The sequence below is a fragment of the Pecten maximus genome, unplaced genomic scaffold (assembly GCF_902652985.1).
Source record: "Pecten maximus unplaced genomic scaffold, xPecMax1.1, whole genome shotgun sequence".
Taxonomy (NCBI): domain Eukaryota; kingdom Metazoa; phylum Mollusca; class Bivalvia; order Pectinida; family Pectinidae; genus Pecten; species Pecten maximus.
In genome coordinates, this window is record NW_022982685.1 from 3,529 (window position 1) to 20,504 (window position 16,976).

Sequence of the window (16,976 nt, forward strand, 5' to 3'; positions counted from 1 at the left end):
TTATCTTTTAAAATAAAATCAATTTCAATTTATTACAAAAAATTATCAGATAGAAAATTATTTGACAAAATCAGAGTTACCAGGTTTTAGCTATCACAATTTTACAAAATAGTTTACTTTGAAATTTCATGAATTAGTAAATTTTCAAATATCTATAAGTTGCTTTATTATCAATTCCATATCAACATATTTCAACCCTTTGCTTACATGTGCCAAAGAAAACCATGTGCGAGAAACCTGTTCTGAGAAAATTTTACTAACATTATGTTGATTGTTATATCACATAAGTTAATTAACTAATTTAGGGTGTGGAACCATGTTGTAGTTTTGTCTTTTGAATTTGTAATCAGTTTCAACTTATCACAAAAGGTATAATAGAAAACTACTTGTCAAAATTAAAGAATTGCTAATATTTTGTTATCACTATTTTACAAAATAGTTTTTCTCCAAAATTTCATCTGCACATAGGTAGCAAGTGGTAAATTTTGAAATATCTTTGCTTTAAATATCATTCTGACATATTTCAACCTTTCGCTTACATATACCAAAGAAAACAATGTGCAAGACATACTTAAGTTTTTGGAACTATTATGTATTTACTGTGTTGCACTATGTTAAATTCAATGTTGGGGAACAAAGTAGTTTTCTTTATCTTTTGAATTTAAACTTTACTTATATAAAGGTATTATAGAAAATTATTTGACAAATTCAAACAATGACCAGGATTTAATGATAACCATTCTACAAGATAGTCTTCTTCATAATGTCATCTCCACACAGGTGAAATACAGTAACACTACAGTAGGACTAGTGTACATGTAAATGGTTTATATGTTTCTTTTTTTTAGGCCAACACCACCATATGCAAACATTTACATTAGGAAGGATGTTACAAATTGTTGGCCAAAGACTGCAGTTAATTTCCCTCTATATTCTACTGAAGAAACAAATTCAGGATTTTGAAACTTTACATAAAATCTGGTTTTAATTTCATATTGTAGAACTATTTTCTCAATATCAAACTATTTTGATATTGGGATAACACCATTTTCTTTTATTTTCACATCTTTTACAATTGCAACTGTAACAAATAAAAATTAAAAAGTTTTAAACAGGTACTGAAATTGCAGGCCTTAGACCGCAAGTAATTATCCTCTATGTTCTACTTAAAAAAAAATTTCATTAAAATGTTTTTGAGACTGCATAAAATATGGTTTTCATTTCATTTTGTAGGATTACTCTCTCAATTTCAAGCCATTTAGATATTAAGAAACAAATTTTCCACAATTTTCACTTCTTTGGTACTATTATAATAGTTAATTATTTATTATTGAGGGGCCGCGGTGGCCGAGTGGTTAAGGTGTCATGACACTTAATATCACTAGCTATCCACCTCTGGGTTGCTAGTTCGAAACCTACGTTGGAAGTTAACTGGCCATGGTACTGACCGTAGGCTGGTAGTGTTTCTCCTGGTACTCCGGCTTTCCTCCACCTCTAAACCTGAACTTAGCAGTTAATAGGACGTTAAACCAAATACACCAAGTATATTAGTATTATATATATAGAAGAAATATAGTTTGAACAGTTATCCTGCAGAAGAAAATGGAAGCTGACAATCAGTCCGGTATGTGCTGTCATGGTTATGTCTTTGGACAAGACCACTTTACCCTTTTTGTTCTGGATGGCATGCAATGGGCCTCTTGTATGTTGTTCAGTCAGGTAGTCACCAACTACTACAAGGAGACCCAGCCTCAGACTTAAAGATGCTACTTATTTTTTAGAATCTTGGCACACTGGTCTACACTGCTACCTTACAAGAAGTTTAAATCATTTATTTGAAAAGAAAATATTATTTATTTTGCTTGGTAAGCTCCATTTCCTGGATGGCTTGTGGACAGACAGGTCTCCTGCATGTTGTTCAGAGGTAGTCACTAACTACAACAAGGAGATCCTGCCTCAAACTGACTCAGCTGGCTATTGAAAGGGTGATAAACAAAGCTAACAAATAACAAAGCAAATATATATATAAGAGTAAGAGATAATTTGCCACTTAATTTTCAGAAACTCCAGGGCAAACTGGTGTACACTGCTACCTGATAAAAGGTTGAAAAAGTTATTTAAAAATAAAAATATGATTTATTATGCATTATTAAGCTTCCTTTACATGAATTATTGGTCAAATTCACATAAATAATTTAAAACTTGCTAATTACTTAATTTTCATCTGTGATAGAAAAAGGGAGATAACTCGCTCACCTGTTCTTGATATTAAATTACATGGGTAATAAGATATTTCCCTAAAGTTATATTCATGATCGATCAATTATCGATATGATGATGATTGATAATGAACTTATTAGTGATTCCCAACACTACTGAAGAAGTTTTCGAATAAAAAAAATTAGACAATCTCCAAATTTGCTTGACACAGACCACTGACAAAGACGCTTGATGCTGACTTTGAACTATGGGGAAAGTCCCGAAATGAAATTTACAATTTAATATATTGCAAATTGCCAATATTCGGCAAAATCATCGGTTGATGGAAGTCTAACCGTTATATCGAAGTCTTGGAACTGGCAGTACGGGCGCTGTATGATCAATCTAATTAAAATCTAGATGGTCATTATCACTACACGTTTCTCATGTAACGTAGTGAGAATGACCATCTAGATTTTAATTAGATTGCTGTATGATATGCGGAACTACGAAAACCAGTCTAGTAGGCTACTTCGAGCTCTTGGCCTACTGCCTGTGCCATTCAACCGGAGCAGACACGAAAAAACGGGCTCGGTGTCGTAAACACTTTTTTTAAACTAGGATTTTATCATCTGAGGATATAATATTGATATTATTTCGAATATTAAGGATAAAAAGCAGTGAGTGTATAATTTAGGGCCAAAGCTTAATCCAAACAATGATGAAGTGTTTCAGTCGGACATTGGTAGGAATTTGAGAGTCACTGTTGCCATGGCTGCTGTAGGGAGTAATCCTTACATCCGAAGCGATTGATTTGAGCACCCTCTGGCGATAGAATGAAGATGAAAAATTGCATAAGGGTTTTTTGGGACATAATTCTAACTTTCTATTTCTTACTTTTTCCCCTTTCTTTCTCTCTTCATTTCTAGTTTTCATCTTTCATGTAGCATGTTTTAGCAAAAATAGTTATTTTACAAGTTGTAAAATTGGAGAACTTTAAAGTTTAAATATAAAATCTTAACAACAGTAAAAAAACAAAAACAAAAAACCAAAATGCACAATTGAAGATAAAATGTTAAAATAAAGAGTTTTGAATTCAAAAAAGTAATAACGTAAAATGAAGCATTAAAATTGTGAGAAATAAAGCAGTAATGACAAATAATGAGAAGTTGCAATTAGAAAAGTAAAAAAAAGTAAGAAAAAAGATTGAAAATAGTATGTTTGACTTATGTCCCTTTTAACCCTCCATACACACAAGCCTATATGGATTTTTGCAAAACGGTACGGCCCTGTCAAGTGAAATTTATGGACGAGAGTGGGTTCAAAATAACCACCACTAACTCTAATTATGGTCATTCTAAAAAGGGTGTTGCATGTGTTGAAATAGGCAAATTTCACCCAGGTCGTAATTTAACTTTAAACCTAGTTGTAGGTTTGAATGGTGTTATATATTACAATTTCGTGGATGGACCTTCTAACATGAACACGTACTTGAACTTCTGGAATGAAGCAAGTTTATCTCAGGACCGACTTGGTCGATCGGCTTTTTTACCGAGCGATGTAGTAGTTGTGGATAATTGTGCAATACACCATAACAACGCAGAGATAGCCCTTTCACAGTTTTTCCAAATGCAGGGTGTCGGCTATACATTCTTGCCTGTATATTCACCGGATCTAAATCCAGTTGAAAATTGTTTTGCGAAAATTAAATCTTTAACGACCCAAGAACGATTCCGGGAACTTGCGAGTGTGAACTTAAAACTCTCTATCATACGTGCCATAGAGGAAATCACTCCCACCGACATGAAAGGCTTTTACCGACACACCGGCTGTTTCAACGTTTGAACACTGAACAGGCTCCGCCCACATACTTCGCAGTATAGATTGACAGGTAAACGAGTTACAAATTGAACCAATCAGCATCGTTGAACGTTAGTTCCGTAGGTCCTTTCGCTAAACTTCAATGCAGTTCCCTGTACAAGTCGTCACATGTAAGGGTGTTTACTTCCATATATGCACTATGCTTCTTCGACCACAGGTGCCCTGCTTTGACAATGTTCTGACGTGCTCCCACAAGTTTGTGATGGTGTTTAAAAAAACTTAGGAATACTACTATAAAGATATTTAAGAACGATTTTTGTTTCCGGAAAATCCTTCATTTCAGAGAATGTATTGTGGGACATTAAGAATGAATGAAATGGCAGGGGTCTGGGTAGCCTATTGTGCAAAGGACGGAGACAACTCCGCCACGTACGAGTCAACACTTCACCTAAAAACGCAGTTTTCCAAACTGACACTGTCAATAATATCAACGAAACATTCATCTTTAACCTACCGTATCACTCACTACGAATGTTTTCATCCAAATACGAATTAATCCATGAAAATATCACCGAATTCTTCCACCAAAACGGTCCAAAACGCCATTTTGCAAGCTAGCTGCGTCCTCAACCTTTCCAGATTCATCGAGCACGCGCTCATTTACATATGCATGAGGTTAAAAGGTCGCCTGATTCTTTTCGGGATGCATTTTTCGCGTGCATGTTTTGCCCGAAGATTATTGAAGAGTTTCTTCTTACTTATAACAATATCTAATTTACATTTAGTTTAAAAGTAAAGTTCTCGTGTACCGAATTTGACAGTATACAGGCGCGGATCCAGAAATTTGAAAAAGGGGTGGGGTGGCATAGGCGTTTTTGTTTTTGTGGCTTTATTTTTTTTCCTCATCCGAAAAAGGGGGGGGGGGGGGGGGGGGGGGCTCCCCTTGGATCCCCTTGGATCCGCTAGTGGTATACATAGGAAGATCTTCTTATATATATAAAACTATGCAGTAGAGTGCTGTAGCGTATAGGAAGTCGTCAAAAAGTGGGGGTGTGCAATTTTTTGTTATATATATGTAAAATATATATTTTAGGTGACCATGAAATGTCTTAGTTCCGGATAATGTCAGCCGGTTGTTTATATGTTGGTTCGAATATTAGTTTGCTTTTTTGTTTCCCGAAATATAAAGAGTTGCCGCCACGAGGCGAGAATGATGGTGTTGTGTTGTCATTTCTCTGGGTAATTCCCCCAACGTATCCCTCGATTGTAACATGGTGGGGAATCCAAACTCAAGGAAACCTCAACTGCCAAGCAAGTGCCTCATCGTCTTATTTTGATTTTATCGTCGAATTGTAATGTCAGGGACGTATAATAAGATATATAAATATGTCCCTGGTAATGTGAACTTATTATTTGCGTAAGCACGTGTGTGGCAGGCAGCCGCTGTGACCGTTTGATGCGTGTTATGCCTATGATGTGACTGTATTATCCAAACACTTTGCCGTTTCATCTGTCTTTGTGATTGACACGATTTATACCATTGAGATGCTACCAAATCAGATAAAACGAATATTACAAACCTATGACTTGAGGTTCGATTCCTTACCGTTTAAATACGAGCTCAAGGACGACCAGCATCATTTATCGCTTAGTATTGAGTGGGATTTGTACGATGGCCGACAAGAGCCTGGCAAAATGAAATGAAAAAACTGTAACACTTTTTTCAATGGTACAGTTTTTTCATATCTTTTTGTACCATAGAAAAGTGTACCATGGTACAAAAAGATGTGAAAATTCAAATCATTTTGTACTATATGTGTTACAGAAAGATTATAAACTACTTTGGAAAAATCACAGCTTACATTCACATGTTTATGTACCAAAAGCCGGTATCAGCCGGCAAAATGATGTGAAAGGTTTTGTACCGCGTTACACTTTTTTCATTTCTTTTTGTACCATTTTTGGTTCAAAAAGATATGAAAAAAGTGTACCAAGAAAAAAACGTTACAGTTTTTTCATATCTTTTTGTACCATCCGTGGTACAAAAAGATGTGAAAAAACTGTACCATCAGAACATCGGAATGTCGTTATCCAACACCATGACCAGGGCTGACCCCGTATAGCAGAAGGTTTGATAACACCGTCACAACAAGCCGCAAAATTTATTAATCACTTCTGAGGACACAAATCGAGTCGAATCTTTAGTGTAAGTATTGGGGTGTACCTTAGGGGCTAAAAATTATTAAATTAAACCTGTATAATGTCGTCATTTCTATTTTAGAGATAAACAATTTAACGATTGAAAATACATTACAGCATTTCTCTAATAGTCTTACAAAATATATATATTCTTCGATGTCTTCTGTAAAACCAACTTTATTTTACGAGTGGGGCTAATATTTCGATATTTGCGCATTCATGAAAAATATCAAAATATTAGTCACATGAGTGAAATACATTTGGTATTATTGAAGATGCTGTTAGATATGCTGTTTATTACATTTTCATAGCAAAATATATCGGATCATCTTTTAACTTTTTCCATTTTCCACTTTTATAGAATGATTAATTTTCGATATTTCACTGCTAAAAGCGTAATAACGAAACCCATCGGTGTCTATAGTTTCTTTTACTCGAGAAGTTTTTATTACGTAATATAATTGATGGTCCCATTTCCCCAAAACGGGCCCCATCGGTGTCTTTAGTTTCTTTTACTCGAGCAGTTGAGGCAGATTGGATACATTGACAATGTATGTACAACTAAATCGTCACTGGAAAAATTATTAAAGACGTTATTTTTAAAATGAAAAGTAATTTAAAAGTTAAAATAGACAACTGACCATTTTGCAGGCCCAACATCAATATACATGACGATTGGATCATCCAGTAGCCAGACATTCTGGATACTAATTGGCAGGCTATGTGATGACAGCTTTATCTGGGAGTCATTTGTCAAACTCAGTAACCCTTATGACTGGCCGTTTCATATGTTTCTGTACCATGGCTGTTTTCGGCCGCTTTTTGGTACAAAAAGATACAAAAGCGACTGACTCATTTCAACTCCGCTTTCACATCTTTCTGTACCATACAATGGTACAAAAAGATGTGAAAAAAATGTACCATGAAAAAAATTGTTACAGTTTTTTCATTTCATTTTGCCAGGCTCTTGTCGGCCATCGTAGATTTGACAGGTCATGGTGATTCCTGTGATATTACCAAGGTTAAACCGAAATCAAAGTCGCCGTCACAGATCAGTCACGGTAAGCGACGAACCATGGCATGGAAAAGGCGAAAAGGGATTAAGAGTCATGATCGGGTGGTTATTCCAAAGAGTACAGACGACTCTGGTGTTTCTGTTGAACCTGCCTGTGTGGAGGAATTTCAGAAGCAGAAGCCAGTTTTACGTAGTGTAAGTGTGATGACACAGTGTGACCCTAACCCTGTTAAGCCTATCAGCATTGAGCCTAAGCCTGAGGTTATTGCTACATCATGTGTAAAGTCGCCTTCGAGTCATCCAAAGACAGCGCTATTGAATATTGGTAAACCCGTTTGTGAAGGAAAGTTAATTTCTCAACCAACAGGTCAACCTTTCAATAATGTACACCAGATCAACCCTCCAAAAACTATCACAGCTGGATTCGTTCGTGAGGAGAAAGCCCATTCTCTACCGACAAGTCTGTGTGATGATGACTTTGGGTGGGACACAAACCCATTTGCTCAACAAATGTCGAGAAAGAGGAACTTGACATCTTCACAAGTCAATCATGTGACCACTGTTGCGAAACCGTCCAATTTTGACAGTATTGTGAAAAAGTCTGATGATGGGACATGCTCGATCAACTCCAAAGACCTACTAGTATTTCTGATAAATAAGTGATTATATAATTTGACAATATCTCATTACTGAAGTGATTTAAGCCGGTGTTGTAGACTGTTTTATAGATGATATGTTTTACATTGTCGAGTAATATTGACAATATTATCCAATGGGAACCCTATAAACAGTGTATAATACTGTATATATACATACTATACAGTTTAGTTTCAGCATACATGTATATATTACAGTTTATTGTGTTATGTGGTGCTGCAATTGTGTCTTAATTAATCAAGTGAGATTATGATGTTTCAGTTTTATATATTATGTTATGATGAGTAACATTTCTATTTGGCATATGGACTTTGTGGAATGACTGAAATTTTAAATGTTGATCTATCATAATCAGATCATTGATTTATAAATAATAACTACATGTATGTACTTTGGTTTTTTTTTTTTGTGGGGGCATGTTATATATATATGTAAAATATATATTTTAGGTGACCATGAAATTTCTTAGTTCCGGATAATGTCAGCCGGTTGTTTATATGTTGGTTCGAATATTAGTTTGCTTTGTTGTTTCCCGAAATATAAAGAGTTGCCGCCACGAGGCGAGAATGATGGTGTTGTGTTGTCATTTCTCTGGGTAATTCCCCCAACGTATCACTTGATTTTAACATATTTTTCATTTTTCAAATCGTATGCCATCTCCGCAAAGATAGCCAATAATTATCATTTCAACATCCCAATGATAATTTATGTAGTACAAAATAAGTTATTTACGCAAATCAGAATACATAATTTATCTTAAAACATGCATGAATCACCAGGCGCGGATCCAAAATTTTCGAAAGGGGGGAGGGGTCTTTTAGGCTATAAAAAAATCCTCCTCCAAAAAAGGGAAAATTTACCTAGAAAAGTTATTCACTTTAAAAACTTATCATTTTTCCTTAATAATTGACAGGTTTTTAACTTTTTTCAAATCTGATAGAATGTGTATCTAAAGCGAACCCTACATGCTGCTAATTTGCCGACAATAGATGCCAGTGCCGTTTAATGTTATACGATGGTTCCATCATTCGTACCTGTTGGTAATTAATATTACTCTATTCACGTTAAAACCACGCATTCTCATCCGTGTTGTGTTTCTGTCTTGTTCTCATTACGAAATCAATCAACTTCACAAGTTATCATCAACTTATCGAATCAATGTGATGAAGTTAAGTAAAATTACGTATTAAGATATAAACATTGACTTGCCAGACTAGTGCAGACGATCGACACACAGGTCTGAGGATTGATATACTAGTATAAAAGTCTGAAGAAAAGATATCTTCCCCCCAGTAGATTTTTAAATTAGTTTTAAGTGTCACTATTTATCACCGTTTGTTGCACGTTGCAGCCATGTTAATCTGTTTATTATTGTGTCTGCGATTAAGATTTTTGGCTGTTAATCAGAGAATGTAGACGAATTGTATTATGAACACGTATGATAACACAAAGTTTGAACATATCTTGTTGAACCTATTCGAGTTCTATGATTTAAAAAAATCAAATGAATTTGAACACAAGTCCTTCACAAAGATCGGAAGTATTACTATATATATGTAGTCCGTGGTAAAAGGCTGATGTTTTTCTGCCTGGCTGCAAGGGAAACTTTACACACTTGATAAAGTTATTAAACATCCACGTTTATTGATTATAAAACATACTTCATTTTGTTTCGTATGATCGACATCGCAGCTATGTATATGTACATGTACGTGGCTCTGGACGACGGACGGATGCTTATGATAAATCATAGAGTTGTTTTCAGTTTTTTTGTGGATTGCAGTGAGTTGTAAAAAATGTGAACTGCAAAGCTCATATCATTTGTCTATTGAACAAAAACAATATGATTTTTATTTCAGAAGACATAACCTTTACTCGCAAGTAGATTGTCATATGTTTAGGTAATGCTGTTTGATATTGTGATATATTTAAGCTTTGGACTGCTAGCGCTTCATGTTGAATTTGCCTTTGTCAAGTTGGCATTCATCAGCCCATAGCCTCCAACTGAAAGCATTTCAATGCTTATATATTTACATTTGACAACGATTTTTAAAGGCTTTATCCAGGAATTTGGCTTCTACGATGAATGAACAAATTATCATCGTCAACGACGGAACAGCCTTTTTAACAGCCATCTATCGTTATCGCCGACGTTACAATTATGACTTCACTATAATAATGACGTCATGATAAAGATTTGGAAGTTATGGACTCGTAACTTTCAAGTGAGTTTGGTAAAGTTATATACTGGGGCTGCAGTGTAAATGTAAATATTTAAGCATTGAACGGCTTTCAGTTGGCATTCATAGTCAATATGAATGCCAACTGGAAAGAGGCAAATTCCATGAAGCGCACTAGCGCTTCATGTTGAATTTGCCTCTGTCCAGTTGGAATTCATATTGACTATGAATGCCAACTGAAAGCCGTTCAATTCTTATATTTACCATCTGCGATTTTTTATTTGTCATGCGATTTTTGTTTTGAAATTTTCAAATTCAAATTTCCCGCGCTTACCAGTAGCAGAGATCACTTCCTGTTGGCAGTTCATAGGCTGGTGAACACGCAACTGAATTGGTAGGGTTATATAGTGGCAGTGCCATTCAATGGTAAATATTACGTATTGTATTATCTGTTTGAAGTTATGTATGGTAGTGGCGATATCTGTACGATATTAGTGATACATGTAAGATGTTTGTGATAACTGTGTGGTATTGGTAATATCTGTATGGTATTGGTAATATCGTATGGTATTGGTGATATCTGTATAATATTAGTGATCTCTGTATGGTTTTAGCGATCTTTATTTGATATTGGTGTTACATATGTGGTATTGGTGATGTCTGTATGAAATTTGTGATCTCTGTAATGTATTGGTGATATCTGTATGGTATTGGTGATATCTGTATGATACTGGTGATATCTGTATAGTATTGGTGATATCTGTATGGTATTCGCGATCTCTGTATGGTATTGGTAATATCTGTGGTATTTGTGATAGCTATTTGATATTGGTGATCTCCGTTAGTATTGGTAAAATCTGTATGATACTGGTGATATCTGTATGATACTGGTGATATCTTTATGATATTGGTGATATATCTATGGTATTGGTAACATCTGTATGGTATTGGTGATATATGCATGTTATTGGTGATATCTGTATGATATTTGTGAAATCTGTATGGTATTGGTGATATCTGTATGGTATTGGTAATATCTGTATGGTATTGCTAATATATGTAAGGTTTTGGTGATATCTGTATGATATTGGTGATTTCTATTAGTATTGGTAATTTCTGTATGGTATTGGTGATATCTGTATGGTATTGGTGATACATGTATGGCATTTGTGATATATATGTATGGTATTGGTGATACATATATGATATTGATAATCTCTATGATATTGGAGATCTATGTATGTTATTTGAGATCTCTGTATGGTACTGGTGACTGCAGTATGGTATTGGTAATACATGTATGGTATTGGTAATACATGTATGATATTGGTAATACATGTATGGTATTGGTGATATCTGTATGATATTTGTGATATCTGTTATGGTTTTGGTAATATCTGTATGGTATTGGTTATAGCTGTATGATATTGGTGATCTGTGTTAGTATTGGTAATATCTGTATGGTATTGGCGATCTTTGTAAGATATTTGTGATATCTGTATCATATTAGCTATATCTTTATGGTGTTGGCGATATCTGTATGGTGTTGGCGATCTCTGTATGGTGTTGGTAATATTTGTATGGTATTGGTGATATATGTATGATATTGGTGATATCTGATTGGTATTAGCTATATTTGTATGATATTGATGATCACTGTATGATATTGGTGATATCTGTATGGTTTTGGTAATACATGAATGGTTTTGGTGATACATGTATGGTTTTGGTGATATCTGTATGGAATTGGTGATATCGGTATGATATTGGTGGTATCTGTATGATATTGGTGAACTCTGTATGATATTGGTGATACATATATGGAATTGGTGATATTGGTATGATTTTGGCGGTATTTGTATGATATTGGTGATATCTGTATGGTTTTGGTGATACATGAATGGTTTTGGTGATACATGTATGATTTTGGTGATATCTGTATGGAATTGGTGATATCGGTATGATATTGGTGGTATCTGTATGATATTGGCGAACTCTGTATGATATTGGTGACACATATATGGAATTGTGATATCAGTATGATTTTGGCGGTATTTGTATGATATTGGTGATATCTGTATCATATTGGTGATATCTGTATGATATTGGTGATATCTGTATGGTTTTGGTGATACATGTATGGTTTTGGTGATACAGGTATGGTTTAGGTGATTCATGTATGGTATTGGCGGTCTTTGTACGATATTGATGATACAGGTATGGTATTAATGAGATATGTATGATATTGATGATCTCTGTTTGATATTGGTGATATCTGTATGATAATGGTGTTCTCTGTATGATATTGATGATACATGTATGGAATTGGCGATCTTTGTATGATATTGGTGATACATGTATGGTATTGGTGATATCGGTATGATATTTGTGGTATCTATACTATTGGTGAACTCTGTATGATATTGGTGATATAGGTATGGTATTGGCGATATCTGTATGGTATTGGTGATCTCTGTATGGTATTGGTGATATTGATGATATCTGTATGGTATTGGTGATCTCTGTATGGTATTGGCGATCTCTGTATGGTATTGGTAATATCTGCATGACATTCGTGGTAGCTGTATGATTTTGGTGTTACATGTATGATATTGGTGATATCTGTATGGTATTGGTGATCTCTGTATAGTATTGGCGATCTCTGTATGGTATTTGTAATATATGTATGGTATTGAAAATATATGTATGGTATACGTTATATATGCATGATGTTGATGATATATGTATGGTATTGGTAATCTCTATATGGTATTGGTGATATCTATAGTATTGATGATAAATTTATTGTATTGGTGATATCTGTATTGTATAGGTAGTATATGTATGATATTGGTGATATCTGTATGGTTTTGGTAATACATGTATGTTTTTGGTGATATCGGTATGATATAGGTGGTATCTGTATGATATTGGTGAAACATATATGGAATTGGTGATATCTGTATGGTTTTGGTGGTGTTTGTATGATATTGGTGATATCTGTATGGTTTTGGTGATACGTGTATGGTTTTGGTGATTCATGTATGGTATTGGCGATCTTTGTACGATATTGATGATACACGTATGGTATTAATGATATCTGTATGATATTGATGATCTCTGTATGATATTGGTGATATCTGTATGATATTGGTGATATCTGTATGGTTTTTGTGATACATGTATGATATTGGTGATATAGGTATGGTATTGGCGATATCTGTATGATATTGGTGATTTCTGTATGGTACTAGTAATATCTGTATGGTATTGGTGATATCTGCATGGTATTGGCGATCTCTTTATGGTATCGGTAATATCTGTATGGTATTGGTGATCTCTGTATAGTATTGGCGATCTCTGTATGGTATTTGTAATATATGTATGGTATTGAAAATATATGTATGGTATACGTTATATATGCATGATGTTGATAATATACGTATGGTATTGGTAATCTCTATATGGTATTGGTGATATCTATAGTATTGATGATAAATGTATTGTATTGGTGATATCTGTATTGTATAGGTAGTATATGTATGATATTGGTGATATCTGTATGGTTTTGGTAATACATGAATGGTTTTGGTGATACATGTATGTTTTTGGTGATATCGGTATGATATAGGTGGTATCTGTATGATATTGGTGAAACATATATGGAATTGGTGATATCGGTATGGTTTTGGTGGTGTTTGTATGATATTTGTGATATCTGTATGGTTTTGGTGATACATGTATGATTTTGGTGATATCTGTATGGAATTGGTGATATCGGTATGATATTGGTGGTATCTGTATGATATTGGTGAACTCTGTATGATATTGGTGATACATATATGGAATTGGTGATATCGGTATGATTTTGGTGGTGTTTGTATGATATTGGTGATATCTGTATGGTTTTGGTGATACGTGTATGGTTTTGGTGATTCATGTATGGTATTGGCGATCTTTGTACGATATTGATGATACAGGTATGGTATTAATGATATCTGTATGATATTGATGATCTCTGTATGATATTGGTGATATCTGTATGATATTGGTGATATCTGTATGGTTTTTGTGATACATGTATGATATTGGTGATATAGGTATGGTATTGGCGATATCTGTATGATATTGGTGATTTCTGTATGGTACTAGTAATATCTGTATGGTATTGTCGATATCTGTATGGTATTGTCGATATCTGTATGGTATTGTCGATATCTGTATGGTATTGTCGATATCTGTATGGTATTGATGATATATGTATGGTATTGGTGATATCTGTATAGTATTGATGATTTATGTATTGTATTGGTAATATCTGTATTGTATTGATGATATATGTATTGTATTGGTGATATCTGTATGGTATTGATGATATCTGTATGGTATTGTCGATATCTGTATGGTATTGATGATATATGTATTGTATTGGTGATATCTGTATAGTATTGATGATAAATGTATTGTATTGGTGATATCTGTATTGTATTGATGATAAATGTATTGTATTGGTAATATCTGTATAGTATTGATGATTTATGTATGGTATTGGTAATATCTGTATAGTATTGATGATTTATGTATGGTATTGATGATATCTGTATTGTATTGATGATTAATGTATTGTATTGGTGATATCTGTATAGTATTGATGATAAATGTATTGTATTGGTGATATCTGTATAGTATTGATGATATATGTATTGTATTGGTGATATCTGTATAGTATTGATGATATATGTATTGTATTGGTAATCTCTTTATGGTATTGATGATATCTGTATTGTATTGATGATTAATGTATTGTATTGGTGATATCTGTATAGTATTGATGATAAATGTATTGTATTGGTGATATCTGTATTGTATTGATGATATCTGTATGGTATTGTCGATATCTGTATGGTATTGATGATATATGTATTGTATTGGTGATATCTGTATAGTATTGATGATTAATGTATTGTATTGGTAATATCTGTATTGTATTGATGATATATGTATAGTATTGATGATATCTGTATTGTATTAATGATTAATGTATTGTATTGGTGATATCTGTATTGTATTGATGATATCTGTATGGTATTGTCGATATCTGTATGGTATTGTCGATATCTGTATGGTATTGATGATTAATGTATTGTATTGGTGATATCTGTATTGTATTGATGATATATGTATTGTATTGGTAATATCTGTATAGTATTGATGATATCTGTATAGTATTGATGATAAATGTATTGTATTGGTAATATCTGTATGGTATTGATGATATATGTATTGTATTGGTAATATCTGTATAGTATTGATGATATCTGTATAGTATTGATGATAAATGTATTGTATTGGTAATATCTGTATAGTATTGATGATTTATGTATGGTATTGGTAATATCTGTATAGTATTGATGATTTATGTATGGTATTGATGATATCTGTATTGTATTGATGATTAATGTATTGTATTGGTGATATCTGTATAGTATTGATGATAAATGTATTGTATTGGTGATATCTGTATAGTATTGATGATATATGTATTGTATTGGTGATATCTGTATAGTATTGATGATATATGTATTGTATTGGTAATCTCTTTATGGTATTGATGATATCTGTATTGTATTGATGATTAATGTATTGTATTGGTGATATCTGTATAGTATTGATGATAAATGTATTGTATTGGTGATATCTGTATTGTATTGATGATATCTGTATGGTATTGTCGATATCTGTATGGTATTGATGATATATGTATTGTATTGGTGATATCTGTATAGTATTGATGATTAATGTATTGTATTGGTAATATCTGTATTGTATTGATGATATATGTATAGTATTGATGATATCTGTATTGTATTAATGATTAATGTATTGTATTGGTGATATCTGTATTGTATTGATGATATCTGTATGATATTGATGATATCTGTATGGTATTGTCGATATCTGTATGGTATTGTCGATATCTGTATGGTATTGATGATTAATGTATTGTATTGGTGATATCTGTATTGTATTGATGATATATGTATTGTATTGGTAATATCTGTATAGTATTGATGATATCTGTATAGTATTGATGATAAATGTATTGTATTGGTAATATCTGTATGGTATTGATGATATATGTATTGTATTGGTAATATCTGTATAGTATTGATGATATCTGTATAGTATTGATGATAAATGTATTGTATTGGTAATATCTGTATTGTATTGGTGATTAATGTATTGTATTGGTGATACGTGTATAGTATTGATGATTAATGTATTGTATTGGTGATATCTGTATGGTATTGATGATATATGTATTGTATTGGTAATATCTGTATAGTATTGATGATATCTGTATAGTATTGATGATAAATGTATTGTATTGGTGATATCTGTATTGTATTGATGATATCTGTATGGTATTGTCGATATCTGTATGGTATCGATGATATCTGTATGGTATTGTCGATATCTGTATGGTATTGATGATATCTGTATGGTTTTGGTGATATCTTTGTAGTATTGGTGAGATTCGTATGGTATTGGTGATCTGTGTAGGTAACATGTTAGTGATATATGTATGGTATTGATGATCTCTACAACATTTGTTTGTATATGATATTGTTGGTATCTGTATGGTATTGTTGATCTCAGTGTGATATTGGTGGATTTTGTATGATGTTAGTGATACATGTATGATATCGATCATCTCTTTGCGATTTTGGTGGTATCAATATGATATTGGAGGTGTTTGTATTATACTAGTGATCTCTATATGATGTTTAGTGAAGATACAAACTGGTCACTTCATATTTCAGAAATTAAAACAATACGTATAAAAATATCAGTTCTACTTTGAAAATTCATGACATAGTTTGAATTGTATCCTATACAGAGTT

General features: G+C 33.2%; 1 protein-coding gene across 1 annotated transcript; it reads left to right on the plus strand.

Annotated features, from left to right (window-relative positions):
* The first annotated feature begins 5,221 nt into the window (after positions 1-5,221).
* Positions 5,222-8,458, plus strand: LOC117320744. Its single transcript, XM_033875253.1, has 2 exons — positions 5,222-5,683; positions 7,203-8,458. The coding sequence occupies exons 1-2, from the start codon at positions 5,566-5,568 to the stop codon at positions 7,895-7,897; spliced, it is 813 nt and encodes a 270-aa protein (XP_033731144.1). The 5' UTR covers positions 5,222-5,565; the 3' UTR covers positions 7,898-8,458.
* The last annotated feature ends 8,518 nt before the right edge of the window (positions 8,459-16,976 follow it).

Bases quoted from the DNA above. Each gene is read 5' to 3' on its own strand.
- LOC117320744 (XM_033875253.1), top strand. From the start codon at position 5,566: ATGCTACCAAATCAGATAAAACGAATATTACAAACCTATGACTTGAGG. The intron at 5,684-7,202 runs ATTTGTACGATG...CGGCCATCGTAG, and splicing joins ATCGCTTAGTATTGAGTGGG to ATTTGACAGGTCATGGTGAT.